Below are 23,458 nucleotides of genomic sequence, written 5' to 3' on the forward strand. Positions count from 1 at the left end.
CTGGGAGTCTCCATATTAACTCTGAAACCCATGAAGTCTCAAGGGACCTGCAAGGAAAGCTTCTGTTGATTACTTCATCCGTCCCCCTTCAGCCAATGAATCAGTACTCCTCCATGTTAACATCACTTAGAGTCATAGAATCATCCAGGTTTATAGCATAAAAACAGGCCCTTCGGCCCAACTTATCCATGCCGCCCAATTTTAATCATTAAGCTAGTTTCAATTGCTTATGTTTAGCCCATATCCTTCTATATCAATCTTATCCATGTAACTGTTTTAATGCTTTTAAAAGACAAAATTGTACCTGCCTCTACTAGTACCTCTGGCAGCTCATTGCAGGCACTCACCACCCTCTGTGTGAAAAAATTGCCCCTTTGGATTCTTTTGTACCTCTCCCCTCTCACCTTAAACCTATGCCCTCTAGTTTTAGACCCCTACCTTTGGGAAAAGATATCGACTATCTAGATGATCTATGTCCCTCATTATTTTATAGACCTCTATAAGGTCAGCCCTTGGAGGAAGCACTGAAGGGCACAGAATCTACTCTGGGTGAAGGACTTCAATATCCATTGCTATGAGTGGGTTGGTAGTACCACCAAGACAGAGTTGGCTGGGTCCTCAAGAACATAACTGCAAGACTGGGAGTGTGGCATGTTGTGAGGCAACTAAAAAGAAGGAAAACATACTTGACCTCATCCTTACCAACATGTCTCCCGCAGATGCACCTGTCCATGACAGCGTTGATAAGAGAGGCAACTGCAAAGTCCTTGTGGTGACAAAGTGCCAACTTGACATTGAGGATGACCGCCATCATGTTGTGTGGTACTACCACCATGCCAATGGGATAGACTTCGACCACATTCAGCAGCTCAAAACTTGACATCCATGTGATATTGTGGGATCACTAGCAGCAGCAGAATTGTACTCAACTACAATCTGTAACCTCATGGCCGAGCATACCCCCTCAGTCTATCACCATCAAACCAGAGCATCAACCCTGGTTCAATGATGACTGCAGGAGGGCATGCCAGGAGCAGCACCAGACCTACCTAAAAATGAGCTGTCAACCAGGTGAAGCTACAAAACAGGACTACATGCATACCAAGCAGCATAGGCAGCAAGTAAAAGATGGCGTTAAGGGATCCCACGACCAACGGATCAGATCTAAGTTCTGCAGTCCTGCCACATCTTGCTGTGAATGGTGGTGGACAATGAAACAACTCACTGGAGGAGAAGGGTCCACACATATCCTCTTCCTCAATGATGGAGGGGTCCAGCACATCTGTTCAAAACATAAGGTTGAAGCAATTCCCACAATCCCCAGCCAATGGTGCCAAGTGGATGATCCATCTCAGCCTCCGCCAGTGATTCCCAGCATCACAAATGCCGGTCTCCAGCCACTTGAATGCTCTCAATGTATCATCAAGAAATGGCTGAAGACACTGGATACTGTAAAGGCAATGGGCCCTGATAACACTCCAGCAATATTGCTGAAGACTTGTGCTCCAGAACCTGCCTCATCCCTAGCCAAGCCATTCCAGTTCATTTATAACACTGGTATCTAAACGATAACGTGGAAAATTGTTTAGGTATATCCTGTACACAAAGAACAAAACAAATCCAATCTGGCTAATTACTACCCTATCAGCCTTCTCTTGATCATCAGTAAAGTTATGGAAGGGGTCATCACCAGTGCTATCAAGAAGGTTTGGGCAGTTGAGGCCACCAGAGTCTAGATGTGCAAGAAGCCGAAGGAACTGGCTGGACAACATCGCAAAACTATTTGGATCCATTACAGTTTGCCTACTACCACAAGAGGTCCACAGCAGATGCCATTTCCCTGGCCCTGCACTCAACCCTGGAATACCTAGATAACAAGAACACCTATGTCAGACTCCTACTTATTGACTATAGCTCAGCCTTCAACACTATTATTCCCACAAAACTCATCTCCAAACTCCATGGCCTGTACCTCAGCACCTCCCTCTGCGACTGGATCATAAACTTCCCAACTCACAGACCATGATCAATAAGGATAGGCAATGACACCTCCTCCACAACCATCCTCAACACCAGTGCCCCTCAAGGTTGTGTTCTCAAACCCCACATTATATACCTATGACTACATGGCCAAATTCCCCTTCAATTCAATTTTCAAGTTTGCCGATGATACCATCGTAGTGGGCCAGATCTCAAACAATGATGAGAAAGAGTACAGGAAAGAGATAGAGAAACTGGTGCAACAATAAGACGTATTGAGACGTATAAGATGATGAATGGGATGGATAGGATAGAGGTGGAAAGACTCTTCCCGCTCAAAAAAGACAGTAGGACTAGGGGGCACAGCCTCAAGATAAAGGGGGGGCAGTTCAGAACGGAGTTGAGGAGGAACTTCTTCACTCAAAGGGTGGTGAATCTCTGGAATTCTCTGCCCGTTGAAGTGGTGGAGGCTGCCTCGCTAAATATTTTTAAGAAGCGGGTTGATGGGTTTTTGATAAGAGAGGGGATTAAGGGTTATGGGGAGAGGGCGGGAAAGTGGAACTGAGCCACGACAGATCAGCCATGATCTTATTGAATGGCGGGGCAGGCTCGAAGGGCCAGATGGCCTACTCCTGCTCCTATTTCTTATGTTCTTAATAATCTCCCCCTCAATGTCAACAAAATGAAGGAACTTGTCATCGACTTCAGGAAACGTAAAGGAGAACATACCCCTGTCTATATCAACGGGAATGAAGTAGAAAGAGTTAAAATTTTCAAGTTTTTAGGTGTCCAGGCCACCAAAAACTGTCCTGGTCCCCCCCATGATGACACTATAGTTAAAAGAGCCCACTAATGCCTCTACTTTCTCAGAAGACTTAGGAAATTTTGCATGTCAGCTATGACTCTCACCAACTTTTACAGATGCACCATAGAAAGCATTCCTTCTGCTTATATCACAGCTTGATGTCCCCTTGCTCTGCCCAACACTGCAAGGAACTACAAAAGGTCGTGAATGAAACCCAATCCATCATGCAAACCAGCCTCCCATCCATTGACTATGTCTACAGTTCCTGCTGCCTTGGCAAAGCAGCCAACATAATTAAGGACGCCATGCATCCCGGACATTCTCTCTTCCACCTTCTTCCTTTGGAGAAAAGATACGAAAGTCTGAGGTCACATACCAATCGACTCAAGAACAGCTTCTTCCCTGCTGCTGTCAGGCTTTTGAATGGACTTACCTTGCATTAAGTTGACCTTTCTCTACATTCTGGCTATGACTGTAGCACTACATTCTGCATTCTCTCCTTCCCTTCTCTATGAACGATATATTTTGTCAGCATAGCGTGTAAGAAACAATACTTTTCACTGTATATAAATATATGTGACAATAATAAATCAAATCAAATTAAATCCTAGCGATCTTATAAATGCCCATATTTGGGATTCTATTGCTTCTGTGTCATTCCAACAAATCACCTCAGGATCTGGTGAGCTCCGCAAAGCTGTGTCCTCAGCCCTTTACAGTACATCTTATACACCTCTAACTGTGTAGCCAAATTCCCCTCCAACTCAATTTTCAAGTTTATTGATGACCCCACTGTTGTGGGTCAGATCTCAAACAATGATGAGACACAGTACAGGAAAGAGTAAGAAGTCTCACAACAGCAGGTCAAAGTCCAACACGTTTATTTGAAATCATGAGCTTTCAGAGTGCCTTCATCGGGTAAGTGGAGTGGAGTGAATTGCTTCACTCACCTGATGAAGGATCAGTGCTCCAAAAGCTCATGATTCCAAATAAACCTATTGGACTTTAATCTGATGTTGTGAGACTTCTTACTGTACCTACTCCAGTCCAATACCGACGTCTCCACATCAGCACAAGAAAGAGATAGAGAATCTGGTAAACTGGTGTGACGACAATAATCTTTCCCTCCATGTCAACAAAATGAAGGAGATAGTTAATTTCAGGAAGCATATTAGAGAGCATACACCTGTCTACATCAACGGGGAGGAAATAGATATGGTTGAGAGCTTCAGATTTTTAGGTATCCAGAACCCAACAATCTGTCCTGATCCCTCCATGCTGACATAATTGTTAATAAAGCACACCAAGGTCTCTACTTTCTCAGGAAACTAAGGGAATTTGACATGTCAGCTACAACTCTCACCAACTTTTATAGATGCACCATAGAAAGCATTCTTTCTGGCTGTATCCACGATGTGGAGATGATGGCATTGGACAGGATTGGGCACAGTAAAAAGTCTCACAACACCAAGTTGAAGTCCAACAGGTTCATTTAGTATCATGAGCTTTCAGAGAGCTGCCCCTTCATTAGGTGAGTTACCTGATGAAGGAGCAGCGCTCCAAAACTTGTGATACTAAATAAACCTGTTTGACTTTAAACTGGTTTTGTGAGACTTCTTATTCTGGTTGTATCACAGCTTGGTTTGACTTCAACTCTGTCCAAGACCGCAAGATACTACAAAGGGTCTTGAATGAATCCCAGTCCATCACACAAACCAGCCTCCCATCCATTGACACTATCTACACTTCCAGCTGCCTCAGAAAAGCAGCCAGCATAATCAAGGACCCCATGCACCCCAGACAGTCTCCCTTCTATCTTCTTCCGTCAGAAAAAAATACAAAAGTCTGAGATCATGTACCGCCCAACTCAGGAATAGCTTCTTCCCCGCTGCCATCAGAGTTTTCAATGGACCAACCTTGCATTAAGTTAATCTTTCTCTATACCCTAGCTATGACTGTAACACTATATTCTGCACTCTCTCCTTTCCTTCTCTATGAACGGTACGCTTTGTCTGTATAGCGTGCAAGGCACAATACTTCTCACTGTATACGAATACTTGTGACAATAATAAACCAAATCAAAATCCCACCAGCACTGAGGTCCATCATTTTGATTAATGCAAATCCCTGTGCACAGGACAAAAAATGTCCATTTTCTGTGAGAGAAGCAAATTTTGCTTTGTTCCCTAAAGAACATTAGTGAACCAGATGACAATCGTTCATGGTCACTACTAGATTCATATTTCCAGATATTTTTAATTGAATTCTAATTCCACCATCTTCAAACCTGGGTCCCCAGAACATTAGCTGAGTCTCTGGATTAATCGTGTTTCGGCAATTGAATTGAGTCATCGTAACACTTGTATGGATTGGCCCTGCTAAATTGCCCCTTAGTCTTCCAATATGTGTAGACCAGATGGATTGACCATAGTTAATTTGCAGGGTTATGCAGATAGGGGGCTTGTGGACCACAGAAAGCGTACTTTCTGGTTGTATCCATGATATGGAGATGAGGGGGTTGGGTAAGATGCTCTTTCGGAGAGTCAGCACAGACTCAGTAGGCTGAACCGTCTCCTTTACAGTGTGGGAATTCTATTCTATGGTGACCGCTCAGTCAATTTAAGTTGAATTAGTGTAATGGCATGGTAAGGCACTGGCAGCTCTGATTAAGTTTGTTGTGATACCTGACAGCACTCTCTAACTGCCAAGTCACATTGCATCCAGTCACATTAGCTTCCCATTCTAATCAGTCCACAGTGTGCAACTTGACAAAAGCAATGGGGCAGCACAGTAAGAAGTCTCACAACTCTGGGTTAAAGTCCAACAGGGTTATTTGGTAGCACAAGCCACTAGCTTTCGGGCCTCTGACCCTTTGTCAGGTGAGTGGAGAGTTCTGATCACAAACAGGGGATGTAAAGACGCACACTCAGTTTACAGAATACTGATTAGAATGCGAGTTTTTACAGCTAATCAAGTCGTAAAGGTGCAGACAAAGTGAGTGGAGCTAGCATTAAGCATAGGTTACAGAGATGTGTATTGTCCCCAGACAGGACAGTAAGTGAGATTTTGCAAGCCCAGGCAAGTCATGGGGCTTACAGATGGTGTGATATGAGCTCAAGGTCCCGGTTGAGGCCGTCCTCAGGTGTGCGGAACTTGGCTATCAGTTTCTGTTCAGTGACTCTGCGCTATCGTGTGTCGTGAAGGCCGCCTTAGAGAATGCTTACCCGAAGATCAGAGGCCGAATGCCCGTGACTGCTGAAGTGTTCGCCAACAGGAAGAGAACAGCCTTGCCTGGTGATTGTTGAGCGGTGTTCATTCATCCTTTGTCGTAGCATCTGCACGGTCTCCCCGATGTACCATGCACAGTTGCAGTGATTAGCACTCTTGCTTCATAGCATCAGAGACCTGGGTTCAATTGCCCAGCTTGGGTCACTTTCTGTGCAGAGTTTGCACGTTCTCCCCATGTCTGCATGGGTTTCCTCCGGGTGCTCTGGTTCCCTCCCACAGTCTGAGAAACATAGAAGATAAGAGCAAGAGGAGGCTATTTGGACTTTCTGCAGGCTCACCGCTCCATCGTAAGTGTATATTTCCACCCTAAATCCTCAAACATGCTAGTTAGGTGCATTGGCCATGCTAAATTCTCCCTCAGTGTACCCAAAATGGTGCCAGAGTGTGGTGACTGGGGTATTTTCACAGTGACTTCATTGCAGTGCTAATGTAAGCTGACTTGTGACTAACAATAAACTTTTTTTAAAAAATTTTTTTGACAATGCAAGTTCTTTTCAAAGGAAAGCACCAAATTTATTACACAATCAGTCGTGCCGAAACGCATTAATTTACCGCGAGGGAAGAGGGACTTGCCCAATAACTTTTTGAGGGAAACGGCGCCTCTTTCAAATTGAAAAGTAGGGTCTGCGGCGCTTCCCAAATCCAAATTCTGGCGGTGTATATTTCAAATGCAACATTAAAAACTAAGTGCATCCTGGCTCTGTGGAGAGCTAGGAGATGTGTTTTTTTAATGCCTTCTTCTTGGAAAGGAATACAGCCAAGAAACCTGGCCAGTATAAAGTCAACGGGGCTGCAATGTGTCTGAACGAATGAATGACTTCGATAAAAATTTACCTGGGTTGCTGTGATTGGGAAGCATTATGTTTTGCATAAATTCTGCATCTAGCTAAGGGACCAACTTTACCATGTTACTGTCAAAGTAAATGTTTGCTGAGATACATAATTTTAACAACTTAATAAATATCGTGCGTTTCCAGAACAGAAATAGAGGTGAAACTAATACTGTTCCATGTGTCTGCTGAGATGGGTTAGGTGTAATGAAGGTTAATGTTACAACAGGGGTCTTTTAACTGTTAGGGAAATGTTAGGTTAACATATAGACATGTGGGGAAAATTATTGTTACAGAATATATATAGAAGGAACTAAAGGGTGATTTTTTTAATAATTGTTGCAGATTTATTTGATATACATTCCCTTCTGTTTTGGCAATGTAATTTATAATCTCTCTCTCTCGCCCCCAGCCCTGCATGTCTTTAGATTTTTGTTTTTTTGTGGGAAGGAGTCTGGCCTATGATTACCATGGAGACACCACTGCGTTAGCTGGTATCCAGACTGAATAATGTGCAGGGGCCACACCGTGTCACATCTTCCCTTAACACTCCGCGAGCAGCAAGCAGAGCGTGGCCAATGGGACACAGAATGCCATTGTGCCGGGGGACACTTTAATAAGCCCGAGTTACAATCTTCAACCGGGTGTGGCACGGGGGTTGGTCCCGCGGCAGAGCAGTGAAGGGCAGAGTTTTCAAGGAGCCTTGAGAAATACCCAGCCGCAGTCAAAAGGCAGCACCTCTCAGCCAATTTCACTCCAACTGAACACAAACCACTTCCAATATATTCCCTGCAACTTCGCATGTGGACCCATTTGCTCCCTAGACTTCCACTTAACCTACTCTTCTGAGGTTTAAATATATTACGGCCTGTCACTATCAACCCCTTAGTCGTTTTATTTTTTTTTATTTTAATCCACCCAATGCCTTATTGTGGTACCCTTAATGTCAACTTTTCGATTCATCCCTCGGCTATTTTTCGGTTGCACTCCATCTGCATGTTTCTTCGCTTGTACCCGCCTGTTTTTGTTTTGCTCCACTGCAGACATTCAATAAACGTGTAGCAGAATCATCATACCACAAACTATTAGCTTTTTGGCTAGGACAAAGCATCAGATCAAGTCCAGGATGTCTTGTCATCTTGGATCTTGTTTCTGTCTCTTTTATGTGTGTGCGGGGCGGGGGGGGTTCTTTAAATTGAATTCAATTACATTTTGAATGTATTTGTTTAAGTCAGCAAGGCATGGATTTCAGTTTGCCCGGTCCACTTCGGACATTAGAATGGGGTAAAAAAAAATCAAAAAAACGAAACTGTCCGCCGCACTTTCACCCAATGCAGTCAGAGCCACCTAACTTCATCATCTGGCTTGAAAAGTTTACTTTAACTCAAGGTGCATTGGAAGAATCTGGCTAACTCAATGTTTAAGACTCCACAATGAATGTAATTACATCTGTTTATCTTTTTTTAATTGTATTCGTTCATTAAAGTGCACCCCCCCCCCCCCCCCCACCCCTCCCCTTTGGCAATGCCTCCAACATACCGTACAGTTATCCAGGGATTACAGATGCGACATTTCTTTTAATCGCTCTGGTCAGAACACGTTGCAATTTTGCACATTTGGACATCAGTCGGGTGCTGTTAAGTGGCCAAATCCAGATGAATGGGGGCATCTCTGGGACAGGGTGTGCCACAGGAAAATCCGAAGAGTGAACTTGCACACACACACACACACATACACACACACAAAGGCTGGAAACACAAACGGGTTTAAAACTGACCAGAGAGAGAGGGAAAGTGGTAAATGGGGCGCAAGTTTATGTAAACCTTTTAGCACAAGCTGATATTCACGATCATCACATGAAACATTTTGGTTTAAAGCCGGCAAAAATATACCACCTTAGTCTCTAACTTCTAACTTTGATACTCTATATAGTTTTAACTGTCCTAATTAAACGATGAACACAGTAAGAAGTCTTACAACACAGATATAAGACATTGGCACACAAAAAAAAGGAAGGTATGAGATTTGTTTTGTATTTTATTGAGTGAGTTGTTCTGATCTGGAACACACTGAATGCAGATTCAATAGTGATTCTCAAAAAGGATATCTGATCATTGTTTGCTGGTCTACGGGGAATGGAGAGAGTGGACTTCCCATTGTGTTTACCCCAGTCCAACACCGGCATCTCCACATCCTAATTAAACGGTGACACAGCGAGATAACCTGAGCTGTGTCACAAAAAGGATTTATTTTGTCATTGCTTTCAGTTCTGTGTCGTTCGGTCTTTTAATATTAGAACTCGTTTGCCCCCGTTTCTTCCCCTGTGAGTATAATCAGGGCGCTCTGTCAGCTCCCTTTCCTGGAAGTGCTAAATCGTATCTCGCAAAAATTCCTGTCACCCTTTGTACTGTTAGCTCGGCGCACCAAATAGAAGGAATGTCCTGATGTCCAAAACCTCAACCTTCACTCCGCTGCTTTCAAGATTTTTCGGTAGCCAAAAGTTCAAAGGCAGAGATTGTCCTTTTTTTAAAAAAAATCTCTGGGAGACGGCCAAGTTTAAACTCCAGTAGAGTTCTGTATTGTTCGGCTACCTCTTCGAGCCTGCCAAAGTAGAACTTTTAAAAAAGGGGGAAGAAGTGGTCTCTAAACCGGCCAGATAAAAACACTAACCAGAGGACATAGGTTTAAGACATTGGCACACAACAAAAAATAAAGTTAGGTATGAGATTTGTTTTGTATTTTACTGAGTGAGTTGCTCTGATCAGGAACACACTGAATGCAGATTTAAAAGTGATTCGCAAAAAGGATATCTGATCATTGTTTGCTGGTCTATGGGGAATGGAGAGAGTGGATTGGTGTACACTGGCGCGGCGTATTGAATGGTCTCCTCCAAAGTAAAATGTATTTATTAGTCGCAAGTAGGCTTACATTAACATTGCAATGAAGTTACTGTGAAAATCCCAGAGTCGCCACACTCCAACACCTGTTAGGATACACTCTGCTTCACAGCGCCAGGGATCCGGGTTCAATCCCTGGCTTGGGTCACTGTCTTATGCAGGGTATGCACGTTCTCCCCGTGTCTGCGTGGGTTTCTTCCGGGTGCTGTGGTTTATCCCACAGCCTGAAAGATCTGCTGGCTGGGTGCATTGACTCGAACAACCGCTGGAGTGTGGCGACTAGGGGAATTTCACAGTAACTTCATTGCAGTGTTAAAGTGAGCCTTACTTGTGACTAATAAATAAACTTTAGACTGGGGGAGAATTTAGCATGGCCAATCCATCTAACCCGCACATCTTTGGACTGTGGGAGGAAACCAGAGTATCGGAGGAAACCCATGCAGACACGGGGAGAATGTGCAAACTCCAACAGTCAGTGACCCAAGCGGGGAAATTGGACCCAGGTCCCTGGCACTGTAAGGCAGCAGTGCTACTAACCACTGTGCCAATATGCCACAGTAAGATGTCTCACAACACCAGATCAAAGTCCAACACATTTATTTGGCAGCAAACGCAAATAAACCTGATGGACTTTAACCCGGTATTGTGATACTTCTTATTGTGTTTACCCGAGTCCAACGCTGGCATCTCCACACCAATGTGCCACCCCAATTCTCTAGTTCTAACCTCTGAAATGGGTGCCTGAAATATGACACCTGATTGTGTGTAGAACAGGTTAATCCTGGGTTGCGGTGATGTTGTCATTTTATACACACCGTTTAGTATATATTCTAGCTGAAACATCAGGCAAATGCACTGTGTCATTTTAAGCCCCTGGGAGATTCGATATGCCTTAATGGAGGGAATCAGGGAGATTGTCAACGAGAGTGACACCCAGAGGTAGATTTAAGTTCATGCCCCCCCCCCTTTCACCTTCATTCCCCCCATCCCATCAACCTCATGCCCCTCCTGACCCAGCCCATCCTCGCTCCACATTACACACAGGCTGAAGACACACACACAAAAAACACAAATTGGTTCCTTTGAAAAGAGCAGTCAGGCCCACGCTTAGACAAGTTTCACTTTAATCTCTGCAAAAAAACGAACTCGCATTTTATAGAATCATAGAATAGAGCCACTACACGGCAGAAAACACAGCCATTCAGCCCATCAAGTCTGCACCGATGCTCTGACAGAGTATCTTACCCAGGCCCTCTCCCCCACCCAATCCCCTAACCCCCATATTTCTCATGGCAAATGCATCTAACCTACACATCTTGGGACACTAAGGGACAATTTAGCCTGGTCAATCCACTTAACCTGCACATCTTTGGATATTAAGGGGCAACTTAACATAGTCACACCACATGACCTACATATCTTGAGACACTAAGGGGCAATTTACCATGTCAATCCACCTAACCTGCATATCTTTGGACTGTGGGAGGAAACTGAAGGAAACCCATGCAGACACGAGGAGAATGTTCAAATTCAAGGACAAAAATGGACAAAGGATGGAAACTATGAGTAGAACCAAAGGAAGTGGGTGAGATCCTTAATGATTACTTTGCATCGGTATTCACAAGGGACAGGGACATGTTTATTGATGATATCTCAGAGGCATATGTAAATTCTCCAGGGCATGTCATCATTACGAGGGAGGGAGTGTTAGGTATATTAAAAAGTATTAAGGTAGACAAATCCCCAGGACCAAATGGCATCTATTCCAGATTCCTGACAGAGACAAGGGAGGAAATTGCTGGACTTCTAACAGAAATCTTTGTCTCCTCATTGGGCACAGGTGAGGTAAGTATTGGAGGATAGTCACTGTTGTCTTGTTATTTAAGAAGGGTCAGTGAGCTTGATGTCAGTGATAGTGAAATTGTTGGAGAAGATTCTTCTGACTAGGATCTAAAAACATTTGAAATTGAATGGTCTTGTTAGCAACAGACAGCATGGTTTTGGATGGAAGAGATTGTGTCTCACTAATTTGTGTTTTTTAAGGAGGTGACCAAAATGATTGACGAGGAAAGGGCCATGGATGTTGTCTACATGGACTTTAGTAAGGCATTTGACAAGATCCCTCAAGGCAAGCTGGTGCAAAAGGTTAAATCACATGGGATCAAGGGTGAACTAGCTAGATGGATTCAGAACTGACTCAGCCATGGAAAGAAGTCTCACAACACCAGGCTAAAGTCCAACAGGTTTATTTGGTAATAAATGCCACTGGCTTTCAAAACACTGTTCCTTCATCAGGTAAATGGAGAGTTCTGATCACAAACAGGGCATATAAAGGCACACATAATTTACAGAATACCGGACAGTGAACTGCATGTGCTTTTATATGCCCTGTTTGTGATCAGAACTCTCCAGTCACCTGACGAAGGAACAGCGTTCCAAAAACTAGTGGTGTTTACTCCCAAATTAACCTGTTGGACTTTAACCTGGTGTTGTGAGACTTCTTATTGTGTTTATCCCAGTCCAATGCCGGCACCTCCACATCAGCCATAGAAGACAGAGGGTAGGGGTGAAAGGGTATTTTTCTGAATGGAGGTCTGTAACTAGTGGTGTTCCACAGGGATCGGTGCTGGGACCTCTGTTGTTTGTAATATCTTTAAATGACTTGGAAGAAAATGTAGCTGGTCTGATTAATAAGTTTGCAGGTGATATGAGATTGCTGGAGTTGTGGATAGTGATGAAGATTGTCAGAGAATACAGCAGGATGTAGACAGGCTGGAAAATTGGCAGAGAAATGGCAGGTGGAACATAATCTGGAAAAATGCAAGGCGATGCATTTTGGTAGATCCCATTCAGGTGGGAGCTATAAAATAAATAGCAGAACCATCAGGAGCATAGACACACAGAGAGGTCTGGGAGTACAGGTTCACAGATCCTTAAAAGTGGTGGCACAGGTGGCAAAGATGGTGAAGGAAGCATATGGTATACTTGTCTTTATCAGGTGGGGAATCGAGTATAAAAGTTGGCAAATGATGTTATAGTTACATAAAACATTGGTTAAGCCACATTTGGAATACTGTGTCCAATTCTGGTCACCACACTACCAGAAGGACCTGGAGGCTTTGGAGACAGTACAGAAAACATTTACCAGAACGTTGCCTGGTATGGAGAGCATTAGCTACCAGGAGAGATTGAATAAACTGGGATTGTTCTCCCTGGAAAGATGGAGGCTGAGGAGGCGACCTGATAGAAGTTTATAAAATTACGAGGGGTATGGATGGGGTGAACAGTTGGAAGCGTTTTCCGAGGGCAGAAATGACGATTACAAGGGGGCACGGGTTCAGGGGAGAAGTTCAGTAGAAATGTGCAGGGAAAATGTTTGCACAGAGGATGGTGATGGCCTGGAATGCACTGCCAAGTGGAGGTGGTTGAGGCAGACACTTTAGAGACATTTAAGACTTTTCTAGATTGACATGTGAACAGGGGAGGAATAGAGGGACAAGGTAGAGAGAGGGTTGTTCTAGGTAGGTCAACCTAATCAGTGCAGGCTTGGAGGGCCGAACGGCCTGTTCCAGTGCTGTGCTGTTCCTTGTTCCACTATGAAAAGCTGTGATTCTGGTTTCATACAGAACTCGGACACCATAAATTGCCCCACTGGGGTCTGATTGATTTAATCTGAGTGTTGTTTACTCATAAAGTCTGCTTATTTCAAATAGAACGAATGCCAGCGGAATGTTATTTCGCGTGTGCGAATTCTATCATTTACTGAACAGACCCCTTTAACTTATCCATCGCAATAGTTGCTGGAAAGGTCAGGCGTGCCCCTTACTAACTTCCACACTAAAACAAAACCTCTCTGCCAATCTTATACAAGCACAAAGAAGCAGTTATCTCGGGCCTGTCAGAAATCAGACTGACACAGTGACTCGAAAGCCAACGGGGGGAACTGGAAGAGATTCCTGGAATACAATTTAACTGCGGGAGAAAAAAAATTAATTGATTTTTTTTTCAGATGAGATTAACTGTTTTATTAGCTTCAGTCTCCTGTGATAAATTAACGGAGGATTAAAAAAATAGGTCGGGCCAAAGGTTGAAAGAGGAAAAGTGGATACTTGCAGTAGCAAAATAATTCTAAAGTAAACATGCCGCAGTGGGAAACTAATCCTTTAATAGGCTTAACACGGGCACTTCTCTAAGGCACGTTTCTCCATATTACTGTACAATGGTGTTACAGTCCTGAACTCCCATTGTAGAAGTGAGTCACACACATCCAGAAGTGATTCTTGGCTATAAATTGCCATTCAGACGGGCTCACCACGTGGTGTAACTGATCGCAATTGTAACACATCACAAGAGGGGAGATGATTGCTACTGTTTCAGAGTGAAAGGACCATAATCCGTCCTCAAAATCCTGCCTTTAATCGAGGTTGGCGAGGCTCGCTTCTGCTCCTGAGAGCCAGCCAAGTTCTAAAGCTTTAACACACACCTGGTTTGACTGGGTAGAATGGATGTTTGTCGCGGCTGGGATGAAAGTTGCCAAATGCAGCTTTCTCATTTAAAATGCACGATATCGTTTGTTTGCGCAGTTTAAAAAAAAAGTTTACCGAACTGCACCTGGATATTCCAACTTTTGGAGCAAACGGGCAATATTTAATATTGAGAGACAAAAAACAGAGAGAGCTCTGTGATTTTATTTTTTTTTGCACAGCATCCCAATCGTTGCAATTACGCAGTAAGCACCGGGGGAAAACCTTGCTGCCTCCCCCAAACACCTTTTGCCATCGGGTCTATGACTGACTGATGTAGATTCACCCCCATACACACCTCTAAAAAAACCAGGCTCATCTAAGGGAAGAGAGGAGACCCTACACGATTGTGATTAGTGCACCACAGCAACTTGCAGTGTAACTTTCTAAATTGGGAGCATTTTAAGGAGTGCACAGAGAATTAAATCCTCCCTCCCAAAATAGATAGCAGGGTCATATATAGGAAGAGCGGAGGGAGATCCCATTATAGTTAATGCAGCACATTATCTATCTGTGTAACTTTCCATGTTGCAGCATTTTAAGGAGTGCATTGAGAATTCATTAATCCACGATTTAAACTGAGGGCACTGATTAAGTATAGGGAGAATCATCTAAAATTGGTCCAAGGGCCAGATCTTAATTTTTGTTTGCAAAAGAAAATGTGCAAACTATTGCACAATTCAGATTGTACCCACAACTCAGCACATGCACCCAAACTGCCCTCACTTGGACATTGCTTTTTTGGGGGGAATCCAGTCAACATATGCATCCAAACTGCTGCCCTCCCCTTATGCATTGGAGTCGGGGGGGGGGGGGGGTTGGTTTAAGTCGGTTAAATGGGGTGGATGAGTGAAGGTTGGGTGTTGGCTGCAGGAGCTGTCCACACACACAACTGGTGCTCAGGTCTTTGCAGAGACAGACAGAGGGGAGAGAGTGTGAAGCCAGTCGCGTGGCCGGCGCGAGGTGCGTGGAACGGGGCCCGGGAAAGTGGGCGGGGTGAAGGTGGAAGCAGCCAAACAGCGCTGACAGAGAGGGGAGGAGGGAGAAGGGGCGCGTGCCGTCTGCTTTCATTGATACAAATGGAGCGAGGATTTCCCCCCCCAACCCCATCCGAAGACTCAAACATCAACCCAACCACGCGCGCCCCACCCCCGCCCATTGTCTCTGATTGGCCGCCAACTCCTCCCTCATTTGCAAAGCGGCCTGCCTTCCCCTCTCGATTGGCGGAGGAAGGGGACGGGGAGGCAGGCGGGAGGAGGGGGAGGGGGCACGTGCCGGCCCTTTTCATTGATCCAAACGAGGTGAGGGAGCTCTCCTCCGCCCCCGCGCGCACACACACACACACACAGAGCAACACGACCACGCGTGCCCCACCCCCGCCCATTGTCTCTGATTGGCCGCCACCTCCTCCCTCATTTGCATAGCGGCCCGGCTTCCCCTCTCGATTGGCGGAGGGGAGGACCCGGCGCTCGCTCATTCGCCAGCCGCACGCGCCGGCACCGCGCGCCCATTGGCTGCCCACACGCGACCGGCGCGAGCGGCCCATTCATGCCCCGGCGGACCGGCACGGGGAGGGGAGGAGGGGGAAGGAAGAGCGCGGCGCCTTTGATCCCCGGGCGGCGCGTGCCGCATTTAAAGGCGGCCCGCAGCCCCGCTCCTGCAGCAAGAGGAGGGTGTTGTATTTTCCATAATACACCTGCACACGCCTGGTGGGTCGCATCGGCTTGTTATCGGCGTGTGTGTGTCTGCAAATACAGTGCTGGGCTATTTACATAAACAACACACGCGTCCACCAGCGTGCAAGAAGAGGGAAAAGTTGCATTTGTGCAACTGCAATTAAGTTGCACTCCAGAACCTTTTTGTTGCAAAAAAAGAAACTTTTTTGGGGGGATTTTTGCATCCGTTTTGCAATGAGCCATTCGGAAGATTGGAGTGAAATGAAAGAGCTGACCGCGGCTGGAAGGTGTTTGCAGCAGCAGACGGCTCAGGGCTACGCCGCCGCCGCCACTGCTGCACTCTCCCTGCTGGACAGCGACCCCCGAGGGTGGCTGGCGCCCAGCTTGCAGGGTGGCTGCTCGGCGCACGCCGGCTACCTGTCGCCCGGCTCCTCGGAGGAGCAGCTGCTGCTGCTGGAGGGCGGCGGGGGGGGAGCGGCGGAGCTGGGCGGCGGGAGTCCCGCCGCCAAGGTGCGGGAGCTGTGCAAGCGGAAGGGCGCGGGGCTGGAGGAGCTGGGCTGCCGGCAGCGCGCCCCGCCGAGCCGCCACGCCAACGGGGTGCAGAAGCAGCGGCGGCTGGCCGCCAACGCCCGGGAGCGCAGGAGGATGCACGGCCTGAACCACGCCTTCGACCAGCTCCGCAATGTCATCCCCTCCTTCAACAACGACAAGAAGCTCTCCAAGTACGAGACGCTGCAGATGGCCCAGATCTACATCAACGCGCTCGCCGAGCTGCTGCAGGGCGGCGGCGGCGGCGAGGCGGAGAGCCCGCCGCGGGCCGGCGCGCTTCCCGCCGCCGGCGCCACCCCCGCCCCGCCTGCCCGCCGCTACCCGCCGCTCCCGTTCCCCTTTCCGGAGGCCGGCGCAGCCGCCGCCACGCCGCTGGCCCTGGCCCTCTCCCCGCCCTCGCAGGAGGGCAGCAAGACCTCCCCCCGCTCCCACCGCAGCGACGGCGAGTTCTCCCCCCGCTCCCACTACAGCGACTCCGAGGACGCCCCTCTGGACCTGCCCAGCGAAGACGATTAAACTTCCCTCCCCATCTCCTGCCCGGGGAGTGGGGCGGGGGAGGACTACCACCATAAACTCCAGCAAGTCATTGTCAGGAGCAGGCAGAAAGAGATCCGGGAATGAACTTGTCATTTTTTACCACAACAAAAAACAAGCAAAAACAAAACTGGGGATTTTTGGAATCTGAGAGAAGAGGAGGATGCTGGAAAAACTCATCAAGTCTGGCAGCATCTGTGAAGGAGGGAGAGAGAAGACATGAGAGTTGAAGTTTCCATTTCTTTTGGCTCTTTGACAATGTTAACTCTTTATGAAAAAGTTGACTCTTTCCAAAATGTTAACTTTGTTTCAAAGTTGACTTTTGTTTTTACAATGATGTTTCTGAAACAGTTGGGTCTTTAAAAGTTAATTCTTCTTGGAGAAAGTTGAGTTTCTTGATGAAAGTCGTCTCCGATAGAGTCATTGAGGTTTACAGCTTGGAAACAGACCCTTCGGCCCAACTTATCCATGCCCCCTTTTCAAAAAAAAACACCCCTAAGCTAATCCCAATTACCCACATTTGGCCCACATCCCTCTATACCCATCTTACCCATGTCACTGTCTATACGCTGTTTAAAAGACAAAATTGTACCCGCCTCTCTTGGAGAAAGTTAACCATTTTGACCAAGTTGGCTCTTCTGAACAAGTTGGCACTGGGGATGTTAACTCCGCTTTCTCTTTCTCTCTCTCCTTCTCCATACAGATGCTGCCACACCTACTGAGTTCACTTTTCTAAGCACCCTCTTCTTGCTCCGGGAATGAACTACTGGTATTTCTTGTCTTTTTATTATGTAATGTATCAATTTTCGTTTTGCTGTCACTGCTCGATGCTAATAGAATATATTTTGGTTGTTTGTGACCTTTTGTGGCGGGGTGGGGGGGAGAGAATTGCTAATTTTGATACTAATTCCATGTACGAGTGGTGATGTAGCTTGCAACGCACGCACTTTAAAACTCAGCCTTTCGGCAGAACAGCCAATTTTACGCGTTTGAGATATTTAAGTAACCCCCTTACACGCGGTGGCGTATAGAGAGAGAGAGTTTATATTTAGATTAATATTGGTTTGTGAGAAACGTTTTGTCTCGTAGAGTTTTGTGTCTTGGCTGCTGGGAATACAAATTATTATTTATTGCTGAACCGAGTATACTACTTTCTCGATTGCATGAGCCTGTTCAGTTATCTGCTGTACATATTATATATAAATATAAATTTTTAAATTCCAATCGGACAAGTGTTGGAGGGAGGGGGGGATGTAACGTGTTTTTTAAGGATTCGTTTCACCTTAGCGATTTTTTTTATTGCCACCGTTTTATGTACCGTCGCTTTATATGAGTTTTTAAACCTAAAATAAATATTATTGAAAAATATCAGGTGGAGATGTTTTGTTATTTATCTGGTAACATACAAGTGTCCCCCCGAGGACTCGGTTTTTCTCCCCCCTCAGGAAGGTGTAAAACAAAAGTAATCAAATAAAAGAGAAATTTGTTGCGTGGAGGATGTCAAATACTTTTTAAAAAATTATTTCTCTTCACGGCCTCGGTTGTCAGATTTCAAGCGATCACGTTTTTTGCGAAAATCGATAACTTTGCAGGGGGTAGCGAGAGGTTGCGATAAGTGTAACTCTTGAAACTTCTACTGTTTGACTCAGTTCCGTGTTTTTTTGTAACTGGAACATTCTCGATTCGCCAGATCCGAGTTGCAGAGGGATTTTTTTTAATATTAATTACATAATGAAAGGCTGAGTTGACTTACTGGGTGGGACAAAGGCAACTGCAGTGAACAAAAGGTCGCCTCTTCTTTGATCTGCAGTTCATGAAGGGAGTCTCATTCGAGTGGAGAAAGTTATCCGTTCTGTTTAATCTTGTATAGACTTTGCGGAGGGTATTATGTAGATCGGCGCAGACAAAAGCATTACAAGTACATTTGTAAAGCAACTAGTGTTACGTTCTCAATGGAGGTCAACCCATGTACTTAGACACAAGGTTAATTAAGCAGCAAGGCTGCGCTATCAGGAGCAACATTTTAGACTATTAACTTGGACCTGGACAACTGGTTTGTACTTGTGTACAAACATGTACTCAAACTGTACATGTTTGCACAGTAGCATGAACTTAAAGGGGTTCGAGGGGTTGAATAGCCCTTTGCTGTGTTCCTTGCTATTGCAATTTTTGCTAAATTCCCCCTGTGTACCCGAACAGGCGCTGAAGCGTGGGGTTTTCACAGTAACTTCATTGCAGTGTTAATGTAAGCCTACATGTGACACGAATGAACTTCAACTTAAAACGATTGGAAGAATTGCAACGTATTTGAAAGCAATCAAGGAAATGCATTACTCAAAATTCAATATCATGCTTAATGTGGAAAAGGAACAGAAACGAGGGGAACTGGACAAAGGGACAAACTTTAGTTTTGACTTTGAAGCGGTAATTTTCCGACCTTGGGAAACGGCACCACATTCAGAAAGTAACATATGTCTGCTGTTTCTATCAGTTAGGGGCTGTTTCATTTCCCTAATGTGCAAACTGATTGAAAAATAGCCATCTCAGGCTTATGAAGCAGCGTGTTTCAGAGCTTAATCACAGATCGAGAATAGAACAATATCTGTTATAAAGAGCATATCGATGTAATTATTCAATGTACATTAATAGTCAATATTTCATGTTAGATATGTTTAAGTAGAGTTTATTAGTAACAAGTTGGCTTGCATTAACACTAATGAAGTTTGTTTTTTTTAAAAAAAACTGATGCTTTAATTTTTTTGTATTTTTTTTAAAGTTGCTGCAATAAAATTGCAATTCGCAAACCCGTCACGAACGGGATTCAACGGCTGAGGTTTAGTTTTAACTCTATGTGCTGGAAATCTGAACTAAAATCGGAAAACGTTGCGTGTCCCGTGGAGTATATTCGGCATCAGATTAAATCTTCTAGAAACACGAGGTCATCTCGTTTCTGGGACGGAGGGGTGGGTGTTGAGGGGAGTCGTGAGGAATTCACGTTGTTTGAGCGGCCGTTTCGCTTTCTCCTCTCTCTCTATCCCCTGCAAACAGCGCCAGGTTCCGCACAGTTGTATCAGACACTGACTGCTGGGACAGGTACCCAATCGGGGAGCGTTAAGTAAGGATACTTTTCCGCTAATTTACGTGATTTGGTTGAATGAGTGGCATTTACCCTACAGTTAATTCGAGGCATAAGTGCGAACTGATACACTCGCTTCAATCATGTGGGGATATCGATGTAAAATTGCCCCGCACAAGTCAGAAAACTCTTGGAGACTTGACTCTTGTAGCCCTGCAAGAGATCATCTTACACTGGCCTGGGTCCCTGAAGCGTGCAACATAAATCCAGTCACTTTATTGTGCTCGATACAATAGAAAATCTATTTGGACACCAACAGGATAGCTTGTGGCCAGCGTAAAGTCGATGCATTAAGTGATGTCCTACTACTGTCCGTCAATAATAACTTTACCAATGGTGTTGATCTAATTGGATTCATTCACAACATTTTATTTATTTGTGTCTTCATGCATTCATTTATTTATTAGTGTCACAAGTAGGCTTATAACTGCGATAAGGTTACTGTGAAAATCCCCTAGTCGCCACTCTCCGGCGCCTGTTCAGGTACACGGAAGGAGAGTTTAGCACAGCCCAGCGTATCTGTCATATATGCAAAACAAAAAAAAATACAGTTATCTCAAATAATTTCAGTGCATAGAACATTCTTCAATTCCGTCAAGATCCTGACATTTTGACAGAGGTTCAATTTTAAATTTGGAATTCTAGATCTGAGGTTGCACCCAGATAACCGGGCACTATAGCAGTTTGTTACTGAATTCAAATTCCTATATGGCATGCATTGTAAGGTAGAAGCACCTTCACATTGTGATAACCTTCATCAGCACACTGGGAGGTATGTGCAGTGTCAGTAAGGTAAATACATAACTCCTGCAATGTCCCTCAACCCTACAATGCTCCACCAACTCTGCATTCCCCCAAATCTGACCCCGTGAGCATCCCCCACTTGCTACACCTCACCACTGACGTGTGTGCCTTCAGCAGTCTGGACCCTAAACTCTGGGATTCCCTTCCTGAATGCCCTCACCTCCCCACAATAGGGTTTGATCACATTTTAGCCAAATACTCTTAAATAGATTGCACCTAAGCAGGATGGTGAATGGGCCAACTCACACATTGCCGATTGCAATGGCATGGTGGTATTATCACTGGATTATTAATCCAAAAACTCAGCTAATGTTCTGAGGATCCGGATTTCAATCCTGTCACGGCAGACCGTGGAGTTTGAATTCAACAATAAAAATCTGGAATTAAGAATCTACTGATGACCATGAACCTATTGGCAATTATTGGAAAAATCTATCCCGTTCACTAATGTCCTTTAAGGAAGGAAATCTGCCGGTCTACATGTAACTCCAGAGTCACAGCAATGTGGTTGACTCTCAACTGCCCCTGGCCAACGAGGGATGGATAACAAATGCTGGCCAGCCAGACATGCCCATGTCCCATAAACGAATTTTAAAAAACGTTTGCGTCCATCTGAGATCAAGATTTCAAAAATCCGCAGCTTTTGCTCAAATTTGATGAATTCACTGCTATGTATCTTTATTGTCGACATCTATAGTGTGTATGTAAAATCTCTCCCCAGCTCTCTCTCTCTCCTTCTTTAAGCCACGCTTCAAGAACCTAACTGCCTGGCTACACCCAAAGACTCCTACCCCTACATTCTCCCCTCCCTGTGGCATGGTTCCACATTAACAATGAACCTGTGAAGTAATCTCTCAAGGCAGCTCAGAGATAAAAGGGAAGGGTGCAAAAGAACGGAATTAATGTTAGCATCATTGAGGACTGTGCAATCACAGACAATTCTGCTGAATAAAAAGAGTCTACTTAAATTGAACCAACGTGTTATTTGGTTAAGAAAAGCTGCCGAGAAAGGCATCGTCAAATTTGTCACCGTTTTGTATTGTAATTGCTGATTCTAGCCCGTTTGGCAGCAAATCTGTTAAAACTTCCCCCAGAAGTGACATGCCAAACCAAAAGACATCGTGCAAACCAATTACTCCATTTACCCTGTTATGTGGTCCCAGAATATCAAACAAAAACAGACCTCTTAAAGCTCACAGCACAACTAAGCTTTGACAGCATTTTATATATATATATAAAAGTCTAATCCAACCTCACACAATTGAAGGGTCGTTAGCACTGTTGCCTGACAGCGCCAGGAATCCAGGTTTGATTCCCAGCTTGGGTCACTGTGCGGAGTCTGCACATTCTCCTTGTGTCTGCGTGAGTTTTCTCTGGAGGTGCTCCAGTTTCCTCCCACAGTCAAAAAGATGTGCTGGTTAGGTGTGTGGCAACTAGGGGAATTTCACAGTCACTTATTGCAGTGTTAATGTAAGCCTACTTGTGACTAATAAATAAACTATTTTAAACTATAACCTTTGTCTACGTAGGTTTCCTCCGGGTGCTCCTGTTTCCTCCCAAAGTCTGAAAGATGTGCTGCTTGGGTACACTGGCCATGCTAAATTCTCCCTCCATGTACCCGAACAGGAGCCGGAGTGTGACGACCAGGGGATTTTCACAGTAACTTCACTGCAGTGTTAATGTAAGCCTAATTGTGACACTAAGAAATAAACTTTAAAACCAATAGCAACCTCATAATCTACTTAAAACATTATATTCCAGAACGTGGCAGCCGGTTGAAGCTGGTTTGTAATGTCACCCTGTCATTGATATCATACCGAGGGACACAGGGCTCCCTATTTTCATTACCATTTTACCAACAATGTTACAGGAGACTTTCCAGGATTCAGTATGATATGGCAACGATCCAAAGTGTCAACTTTGTACCAGTGTACTATTCACACTGTTGTTTCATATCCATTTCTCTTTCTATTGACAGGGGGCATTTGATCATTTTGACTCCTTGTGAATCATTCGGGGTTACAATGGGCTTCGTTCAGTTGTTGGGTGGTGTGGTGACAAGAGTTGGGGGATGTCTGGTGGATGGAACCAGTCACAGTCTGACTGGACAGAGCAAGCATCGAGAAAGGATATTGAGAGTCGCGAATGGTGTGTAATTAGCCCCCATTCAGGAACGGCCTCATCCCAGTTTCAATTGATCTAATGTGGAATGTTTCTTAAGCTTGCAAGCAACCTAGTTGAATGTGTTAGTCGCACTTAAATGTAAACACCATGTTGATGGCGAGATACTTGGTTGCATACAGAATGCAGGTTGATCTAATGAGTATACGCGCATGCACACAGATATGGGCGGGATCCTCCCCCCGCGCTTGCCTGAAAACAGGAAAGATCTTTACATGTTCCTCCCCCGCCCGCTAGAACTCCAGTGTCGGGCGG

The 23,458-nt window shown here is 45.1% G+C and overlaps 1 protein-coding gene across 1 annotated transcript in view; it reads left to right on the forward strand.

Annotated features, from left to right (window-relative positions):
- The first annotated feature begins 16,233 nt into the window (after positions 1-16,233).
- Positions 16,234-23,458, forward strand: part of atoh1a (atonal bHLH transcription factor 1a) — a 41,101-nt gene continuing 33,876 nt past the window's right edge. The window contains exons 1-2 of the mRNA XM_080188111.1: positions 16,234-17,062; positions 21,632-21,726. Of these exons, the coding sequence (XP_080044237.1) occupies positions 16,234-17,062; positions 21,632-21,726 (924 nt within the window). The remainder of the gene's footprint in view (positions 17,063-21,631; positions 21,727-23,458) is intronic.

Source organism: Carcharhinus amblyrhynchos, chromosome 1 (genome assembly GCF_965287045.1).
Source record: "Carcharhinus amblyrhynchos chromosome 1, sCarAmb.v2.hapA, whole genome shotgun sequence".
Taxonomy (NCBI): Eukaryota; Metazoa; Chordata; class Chondrichthyes; order Carcharhiniformes; family Carcharhinidae; genus Carcharhinus; species Carcharhinus amblyrhynchos.